Genomic DNA, 9,239 nt, shown 5'->3' with positions numbered 1-9,239 from the left:
CCAAACAGAACCTTGGCAGGAGCAGCGGGGAATGATTAACAACTTCAGAAACACTAATGTCCTGGCCTCTTCCTAATGCACTTTTTGGCATCTGTCTCAAAAAAAAAAAAAAAAAAAATAAAGCTTTTCTTCCTAATATAAAAATCAACTCCTGAAATACACTTATTTTCAGATAGATCAATTTAATAACTTATTTATTAGACAGTAGATCCAAATAACAACCTGTATGTGATAAATTTGTAAACACAAAGAAATATCTATGACAAATTAGTAAGCAATATGAATAGCAACGACTTATGTATCTTCCCATCTCTCACGTGCTACACCGTCGCCTAGGGAGGGCTGCTTGCTCTTTGTTTAAAACTGGACAGAAAGTTAAAGGAATGAGGGAAAGAGACTGAATAACTAAGGGTCATAAAACAGAGGAAACTACTAGCCCAGCATTAACAAACAACACTTGCTCAGAAGTATGTCTTCTCATCACTGAGCCAAAATACCCCAAATGCTTTTTGGTTGATATTTTTTGATTTTTTTCCCCTCCCAAAATGTAGCAGCATTTTAATTCAAATTCAGTTCCGCATTCTGTTATGTTCTTCACCTAAGGCCAGTCAAACTTCGACCCTTAGCCCAACTATGTTTTTCCCTATGCAGAATCCCCGCTGCAGTTCTTATCTGAAAATGAAACCCAGCGTGCCGCCTCCTCATACACATCTTACAAGCTCTCTTCAAAGGTCAGTTCCTTGTGCATCTGTGATCTCTGAGTGAAATATTGGATTGGATCTTGTACTGCATCAAAGACGAAATGTGATAAAAAGCAGATTCCTACCCGTCAGGTCTTTTTAATCCTTTTTTTTTTTTCACATAACATCTCCCCCCAAATCTGTGTGAAAAGGTCTATTTCAGAGGCAGCTTCCACCCAGACCCCCAGCTGGATGTGCGTGTCTTGGTGTGTGTTCTCCTGTGTATTTCTCTAAAGAGTGAACAGTATGGGCCGACTTTCCCCACGCCCTCGAGCCGTGGTCTTTACTTACACAGGTTTGGAGAGTTGGGAGACGAGAGCAAGCCAGACATCAAACCCATTTATTCTGAATCTTAAATTATGACTTTTTATCATCAATATTTTGGTTACATTTGTTACACAAAGGACAGAGTAACATCCGGTTTGAGGTCTCTTCTTTGATTGCTTTGGGATCAGTGCCATGTCCTTGGCGGACGAATCCTGCACCCATCAACTCTCAGCTGTGATTTAATAATATTGTTGCACAAGGTGCCAAAACAAGGAAGATCTGGGAAGCTGCTTGCAGGGCGCCTCGGCCAATACCTTCAAACCGCTGCGACATCCAGGTGGCTTCCCGCCGGGTGCTCGCAGGAGAGTGTGGACACCCTCTTGCCTCTGCAGACCAGAAGAGGATCCTGGAGGGAGGAGCATGTGGGTACCATTGACTTTGAGGCACCTGATCGCATGTGCTCACCCGGAGGCAGAGGCGGATCCAAATGAACAAAACCACACTGCCTGGGAGACCCAGGTGCACGCGGCAAAGAAACCATGTGATCTGGGCCTCGGTCATCACAGCTTCCATCCTCATCTGACACGATTCAGTGCCACCCAAGAACGTCAGGCTCTTAAAAGTATTCCAGAATGTAAATCAAAGGAAAAAAAACAAAATTCCAGGTTGTTAGTTCTAAAAGTGCATCTGAGAGAATCTCTTTGAAATGTCCATCTGTCATTTTCACTTTGACATACAGGTACCTTCTGTTTGGTTTGGTCTCATCCAAAACAAAATACACAGGTATTTTTTGTTTTGTTTTGTTTTGTTTGGTCTCATCCAGGTCTTCAGCCCACATTTTCTCTCCTCTCCCCAGCACAAAAAATAAAAGCAGGGGTGAGGAGGGAGGGCTGAGTGTGGGAAGAAAAGTAAAGCTTCTCGAGGGGGTTGGTGGGGGACACACACACACACACACACACACAGACACAAACAATACAAAACAAAAGTCGCAGTCCAGTCGTGCAAAATTTGCTTCTCCGGATAAAGCACTTCTTGACGCAATGTCCCGGTCCCCCTCCCAAGTCCTCCCATCCACCAGGGGGAAAATACAGAATGAAAGAGAAGCCATTCTTTCTCTTAAGGCTGAACAGACACACAGGGAACAGGTTTCAGGGACCGTCGGGCGGGCGGTGATGTGCAGGGTTCTTGCTCTGAGCCGCGCCTGCAGTCCAGCCCGGGGTCAGCCGTGCTCCTCCCAGGGGGACAGCGACACCACGTACAAACAGAAGAAGAGTCAATGGTCCCAACAATGGAATCCGATATTGACTTTACAATCACAGGGACAAATTGCTTAGATCGATCATTTCATTTCTCCTTAAGACCTTGTCATCTAAAACTAATTAGAGGCCAGGTTCCCGAGGAATGCTCAAGAGTCAAAGAAAATACTGGAGGTTGAGAAGGAAATCACTCTTCTACCGCAACCTTCTGATGGAGGAGGCTGGAGACAAGTTGTCCTGTTCTGGCGAGTTCAGGGTGTGAGGGAGGGTGGATTCCTGGGTCCGGGCAGCAACTTCCCCACCATCCGGGGGGGCTCTGCCTTTATAGCGGGAAAACCAAGAACCCCGAGAACGTGGAGTACTTCCAGCCTCCCATGAGGTTGCCCCTCTCCAGTTTGAGGTGGACTTTGTCCTCCCTTTCCATCAGCAGCAGGACACCATTGCTGGCGGCTTCTCTGGTGACGTCCTGGTCCCCTGCAAACGCGGAGATCACTGGGTAGCCGTTCTGCATTAAACTGACCTGCAACGCAGAGGGGAAACGCTCAGCCGACCAGGAAGGACCCTCTTCCATCCGCTTGTTCTCACCTCCCCCTCATCCTTGCTGTGGAGCCACGTCAGGGACCTGACCTAGAGGACGCAGCTGGGTCCCAGGTCCCTGGTCGGCCCCCCTTCGGAGAATGTGACGGGTCTGCAGCCACGAGGACTATTAATCCCAAGCCGAAAGGGTCCCGTTGGCAAAGCCACTCACCTGGATGGTTTGTCTGTTGTACACCTTGACCACGTGGAAGCTGAAACTATAAATCCCTTTTCTCGGTGCTACGAATATACTGGAGGCGAGATCGAAATGGTTGCCGATGTTGACTAATACCTGGAAAAGAACAGGGGACACAACGCACCTGCAGCAGGCCCCTCGCCAGCAGACGCACAAAGCCCCCGCCCTGGTGCCTTTACGGGTTGCAGAGCTGGCAACATCCACTCGGGGGGTCAAGGCTGCCCCAGGAAGGAGGCGGCGCTGAGGTTAAAACATCCTACAGCCGGAACTGGCTTCAAAAGGACTCCAACGGATCATAATTCAGAAAGGTTTCTTTAAAGTATATTTTATTTATGCATGGAAAAAGCAGATGCCTACTGTGTGTGTTGGGGGCAGGCAGAGGGGAGGGAACGGAAGACCACCAGGTCAGTAGACAAGCTGTGAACTGAGTCTTAGCAGAGGTTTGGGGGGATCCTGGGGGCTTGAACCAAATTCTGGGGTCTCTGAAGCTTTGACCAAAACAGAGCTCTGGACTGAAGAGGGAGAGAAAGGGCTGTGAAATAAGAGGCCAATTAAATGAGATAACTTCTGTCCCATAAAGCTTGGGACCGAAATTTGAGTTCGTCAGGACCGAGCAGACTGAGGGTTTTTGTCTCCACAATTCCCAGCCCCCTGGCAGCACACAGTAGGTGCTCAGTAAAGGCTGCTGAGTCAAAGACCACAGTCGATAAATGCTGGCTTCACAGTTTCCCCTCACTGTCCTCTGAGTAAGATGCTTGCTGCCTGAGCTGAGCTATGACGTCATGCAGATAAGCCTGAATGACTCAGGGAGAGCAGAAGGACCCCCGTCGCTCCCCGAACCTGCCAGAGCAGTGGCCAGATGGGCCAAGGGGATAAGAAGTCACGTGACCCTCCAGATGGGGTTTTTTCCCCAAATAAAAGAAGGATGAGCGTGCTATGACGTCATAAGCAGAACTTGAAGAGCGGAAGGTCCCCCATTAGACCCAATTCCCTTTCAGATGTTCCAGGAAGAATCGGGCCACCCTGTCTGGACACTGCCCCCGTTCCTACTCACACCCAGATGCGCAACTCAATTAACACAACGCGGAGGCTCTCCTGGCGTCCTCAGCTTTTAGAACAAGCAGCCAGCAACAGCAGCAAGCCCTAGGTGGGAGCTCCTGTCATACGTCCAGAAAATAAACTTCATCCGAATACCCTGTGCTGTTCCTCTGTACGCACTCGGTACTGACGGAGAACTGCCACTCCCAAAGCAACGGGCACGGCTGCGCGGACCGCCGCTGGGAAGACCTGGGGAAGGCGCCCCCACTGGCTTCCTCAGGGCGCTCCGAGCACCACTCCGCTCCCCTCGACTGCAGGGCTCGGAGACTCTCAGGATCCACTGTTACAGACGGGTGCCCTTCCGAACGCCCGTCCTCCTCACTCCACGGCTCTCCGTCTGCCCTGCGACGTGTTAAAAAAGCACAAAGCCTCCTCCATCCAATCCCTGGGCGCTGCTTCTCCAAACTCAACTGCCTCAGCTGTCACCTCCATTTTTACTTCAGGAAACTGGTCATTCCAGGGCCCTGCCGTCGATGAGGGAACAGCCAGCAGCCCCAGAAAAGCGGGCTTCAGTTGCTCCCTACCTGGGGAACCAGAGAATCACCCTTCAGCCTGTTCCATCTCAGTCTGCTCGTCCATAAAATTAGCACCCACTACAACTTCTCCTGTACCTCAGAGTCCACTCGACACCGAACTGAAACGATGGATATAAAATCTGTGAAATCTGATTCATCGCTGTCTGTGTTGGTTGGACACAATGAAAATAAATATGTCTTTTATGTCTTGTAAAAACACAGACTAAAGAGGGACCTCCCCAACACCACCTCCCCAGATTTCAAACACATCATCCTTTAACAGCAATGAAAGCAAATAAATGCACTGGCCTAAGGAGAGGCTTTGGGGTGCGCAGATTGGTCATTCTTCAGGTGAGAGTTGGTTAACAGACAGAAGGGGCCTCAGTCAAGTGTGCACAGTGAGCCCACAGCTCCATTTTTGTGGCAAGTATTTTGGACAAAGGAATGGAACAATGAGGAAAAGTCTGGAAACCACCATAATGTTTTGCTTCTGGAGAACAGAAACCAAGGTGGGCAGGGAGGACACAGGAGTAAGGTCACAACCTCTCATCCTGCACAGCAGTAACCCAGAGAAGGGATGGCCAAGGGCTGGACACAATGCAGAGCCTTCTGCTTTGAACAGGGTGGGAGAATTCGAGTGGCTGGGGAAACTTAAGCCACTGCTCTTTATTTTATTTGTTATTTCTATAACCACACCATGTACTGTATTGATACTGTGTACGTTATGTTTTATATATACTGCCTTTGCTATTTACTGTATTTGTATAACCACACTGTATTTTGTTTTGTTTATATATAACCTTCCCTGCTATTTCCCCCACACCTTCCCCACTTATTTTTCTTGAAGACAAGCATCCTCTCCCCAGTCCATTACAAAATGAGCAATAGGTACGGATTTTCTGAGCATTGGCTGAGACCTTCGGAGAACCCCCACGCTGAGCTTGGAGAGTTTAAATAAAGTCTGTCCCCAAGCTGGCCAGCGGGGTGACGGAAGCCCATCCACCACAAATGACGGCCCCCACCCCAGCGAAAACTAAAACGAACGGTTTCCTTTGGGGAAATCGATTTCAGATATCTTAGCTCTGCGGGAGGCTTAGCTTTACAGGGCTCTCGGTCACCCAAGTGCCCACTGAGCTGATTCGTTATATTAAAAAAAAAAAAAAAAGCTACAAAGTGAAAAGGAGAGCCTTCTGGAGAAGGAGAAAGGCAGGGCAGAGAGGAGGGGAGAGCCTAGTACTGCACCTCCGGGAAGGCGGCGACCCGCCTGTGCGCCCAGGCCCCCGCCGTCCCCGCCCCAGCCAGGAGGCGAGGGGACAGCCGGCCCGCTGACCTGGTCGAAGTAGATGGTCATGGTGCGGTTGCTCATCTCGGACGGCTCGTGGTTGGTGCTGCGCGTGGCAGAGAAGGCAACCTTGGCGCTGCCGGAGCGCACGGAGATGCCCAGGGAGGAGGTGACGGCGCCGTCCGCCGAGGGGCTAGAGTCGCACACCACCAGGCACTTGCCCTCCAGCACGATGGGCTCCGTGTCATTCTGCGCCCGCACGGGACAGCCGGCGGGCAGCAGGAGCAGCAGCAGGGCCAGCGCCGCCCCCAGGCAGGAGCCGCAGCCGGGCCGCTCGCGCAGCGCCCCCCGGCGCCCGGGCATGGTCAGCGGCGGCCCGCGGGGTCCCCGGCCGGGCGCCCGCATCCGGGCTGGAGGGGGGGGGAGGGGCGGCGCGCTGGGGCGGAGGCGGGACGGGGCAGGAGGGGAGCGGGAGGGCGCGCAGGAACGCGCAGGGCCGCGGGTAGCCTCCTCTGGTCTCGGTCCCCTGCTCGGATGGTCAAGGCCAGGGTCGTCCTCAGAAGAAAGGCGCCAGCGGACCTGTCAGGGCAGAGAACCCAAACCCTTAGACAGGGAAGTGAAGCTGTGTGGGGAGGAGGCGCGGGGAGCAGGTCCCTGCGGCGCTCAGGCCCCCTCCCTGGAGGCCACCGTCTTGGTCCCGCGCATTGCCACCCCCTCTCCCTGAACGGCACAACAGGTCCTAGGGACCGCCAGGGCGCACTAGGCAGGGCATCCCTGAAGGTTCCCGGGCGGCGCGCGCCGGGGGTGCGGTCAGGTAAGGGACCTGCGATTCTGCGGGGCCTCAGCAATAATGACATGGTCGGCGACCCTCAGAGACGCGGTCAACGCCACCCCCGACCCATTCAGCCCAAGGCAGAGAAGGGCACAAGACAGAGGCAAAAAAAATTTTTTTTTAAAATCCACTGAGGCTTAACCGCTTTAATTTCAGCGGCATTTTCTTTAAAGTCACACCGAGAGACCTTTTCCCCTTCCCTGCTTTCCTTTTCACCCTCTATTTCTCCAACCCAGAGTTGTTTCTTTTCTTTTTTTTTTTTTTTTTTAAGCAATCCATTTGGTGAAGATCTTATCCGTTTTCCACCCAAAGAACAAATCCCCAGGAAGCTCCTTGGGCTGAATAAGATTAAGGGGCAGGGGAGTCGGGGTGAGAAAAAAAAAATACAGAAAAGAGAGAGAAATCCTAAAACCAAACATCTATACCCAACGCCTCCCCGCCCGCCCCCCGCCCCTGCCAGCAGCGAGCCCCGTTGGCGGAGCCCCTCGAATCCCTCTCCTGGCTCAGGACCAGAGGATTCCAGCGGTGGGAGCCCCGAGCTCGGCTGATCCTGCAGCTTCGGTTTGCAGACCCCGGGCTCTTTCTCTCCCGGCCAGGAGGCAGCCCCTGCAGCCTTCTGCCAACTTACGCGCCGTTTGCACTTCTACCCGGGCGCCTTCTTCCCCCGCTAAACTGGACAGATCACCTCAATACCCAGTCGAGAAACAAAAAGAAAAGAAACCTCTCCCCTCCCCGCCCACAGGCTCCGAACAACTCCTCCGATAGTCAGTCTTTCTAAGAAGAGGGAAGTTGTTCTTCCATGGGCTGCTCTCTCCTGAGCCCCTGCACAAAATGATTTCGATATTCTCTCCCGCTCGCTCGCTCTCCGCCCAGACGCAGAACCGCGACGGTCCTCATTGAAATATATGCACGAAGGCAACTAACGCGCGGACAGTGGAGGGCAGGGGCGGGTTTGGTTACCTGGAACGTCCATGATGAGCGAGCACCGCCGTCCGCGAAGTTGTTCTGCTTGGAGAAGATGAGCGGGAGCTGGCGGGAGGAGACACCGAGCGCGACCCTTCTCCCCGCGCGTGGCCAATAACCGCGCCGCCCCGCCCTGCCGCTTTCCCGCGCCGGTCCGCGCCCGCTGCGGGTACGCCCCGCGCCCCGCACCCGCGTGCACCGCGCCGCGCCCGGGACCCGCACCGTGTATGCCCCGCGCTTCGCACCGGTACGTTACGCGTCCTGCTCCGCCCCGCGTCCCGCACCGGGTCTGCACCGCACCGGGGCCCGCAGCCTCGGAGGGGCCCTCGCGTGCGGCACGCACGCTGCTGCTGGTCTCCGCCGGACCCCTGCCCCGGCCTCTCTCCTCCGGGCTCCTGACCGCACAGCCAAGCGCCACGGACGCCCTGAGGACTCCGCGCTGCCCCCTCCCGGCCCCGGCACCCGCGCCCCGCACCCGCGCCGTCCCCTGCACCGCCCAGGTCCAGCTCTCACCCAAACACCCAGAGCCAAATCCTCCCAGATGCCTCTTTTAAAAATTAGGCAACCGCAAAAGCGCCGGTCGCCCCTCTTCTTTTGTATTCTTTCCTTTTCCAAATTCCTTCCAAGTCTTAATCCTGAATAGCGTGATCACTTTCATAATTAGTGGGTAAAGCAATTTTCTTAAAAAAAAAAAAAATGAGGACTGGGATGGAGAGAAAAATCTTGGGCTCTTAATGGTGTAAAGGCTGTGGTTCCGGGATCTCCAGTTTGGGAAATGTCAGGTTTGGGCAGGAATTGAAGAGGTGTCTCCGCCTGGGTTTCTGTATGTGCTCCTCTGAACCTCGGGGCTGGTGGAGCGCGTTGGCACCCGCGCTTATTTATTAAAATGCCTGCTCTGAGCTCTAACGACCTGGGGAGACGCGCCGGGTTTCCGAGCTGCGCCCAGAGCGCAGGGGAGAAGCGCAGGCACGGGCGTGGGGCGCCACCTACGGGCGCCGGGGCGTCCCTGCCGCAGGCTGCGGGCGAGCGGGCTCCGGCGGCGAAGAGTAGGGGTGAGGGTGAGGTTTGCTGATGGTCTTCTGGGACCAGCCCCTCAAGCAGTTTTGGCCTCTGCCAAAAAAAAAAAAAAAAAAAAAAAGTAACAGCAGCAAACGATCTTTCCGGTATCCTGCAGTATCCTGCCCCTGGGAAAATGGAGCCGCACCCTGGAATTTGCAGCCTTCACTGTTGGAACTCACAAGTCGGCTAGGATGATTTATGCTGCAGTCGGGTGATCGTCGCTTACCACGGTCTTCAGAACCTCTGCGCGCACCCCTGGGCTCTACACAGTCCATGCCGCCCTTAAACAAAGACAGTATTTAAATAGGCACTCTCTTTATAACCCAAACTTCTAAAAAGCGTCGTTAAAAAAATTCTTAGTCCTTCGGCTTGCTTAGGATGGCTTTGCTGATAGGCTATTCAGAAATAAACCGTAAGTGGGCCAATGCTATTCAGAAGAGCGGAGCGAAAGCATT

General features: G+C 53.5%; 1 protein-coding gene across 3 annotated transcripts; it reads right to left on the bottom strand.

The window, feature by feature from the left end:
• Positions 1–239: 239 nt before the first annotated feature.
• CBLN2 (cerebellin 2 precursor) lies at positions 240–8,924 on the bottom strand. 3 transcript variants are annotated; one of them, XM_032470561.1, is made up of 5 exons: positions 8,239–8,924; positions 7,723–7,767; positions 5,979–6,509; positions 3,012–3,131; positions 240–2,783 (listed from the first exon to the last, which is right to left on the bottom strand). In XM_032470561.1, exons 3-5 carry the CDS (start codon positions 6,333–6,335, stop codon positions 2,586–2,588), a joined length of 675 nt encoding a protein of 224 aa, XP_032326452.1. In that variant the 5' UTR covers positions 6,336–6,509; positions 7,723–7,767; positions 8,239–8,924; the 3' UTR covers positions 240–2,585. The 3 variants fall into 3 exon arrangements, with proteins under 3 accessions (XP_032326452.1, XP_032326453.1, XP_032326454.1); XM_032470562.1 differs by lacking the exon at positions 8,239–8,924 and adding an exon at positions 7,971–8,200; XM_032470563.1 differs by lacking the exons at positions 7,723–7,767; positions 8,239–8,924 and adding an exon at positions 7,391–7,583.
• Between the last annotated feature and the right edge of the window lie 315 nt (positions 8,925–9,239).

The sequence above is a fragment of the Camelus ferus genome, chromosome 30 (genome assembly GCF_009834535.1).
Source record: "Camelus ferus isolate YT-003-E chromosome 30, BCGSAC_Cfer_1.0, whole genome shotgun sequence".
NCBI lineage: Eukaryota > Metazoa > Chordata > Mammalia > Artiodactyla > Camelidae > Camelus > Camelus ferus.
Note: the sequence above shows the minus strand (reverse complement) of the source record. Positions and strands in the feature narration are given on the sequence as shown.

What these genes read in the sequence shown, in the direction of transcription:
- CBLN2 (XM_032470561.1), bottom strand. Translation starts at nt 6,335, where the DNA reads ATGCGGGCGCCCGGCCGGGGACCCCGCGGGCCGCCGCTGACCATGCCC. An exon ending in TGACCATCTACTTCGACCAG is followed by an intron (nt 3,132 to 5,978) that starts GTCAGCGGGCCG and finishes GTTCTTTTCCAG; the next exon opens with GTATTAGTCAACATCGGCAA. An exon ending in ACAACAGACAAACCATCCAG is followed by an intron (nt 2,784 to 3,011) that starts GTGAGTGGCTTT and finishes TCTGCGTTGCAG; the next exon opens with GTCAGTTTAATGCAGAACGG.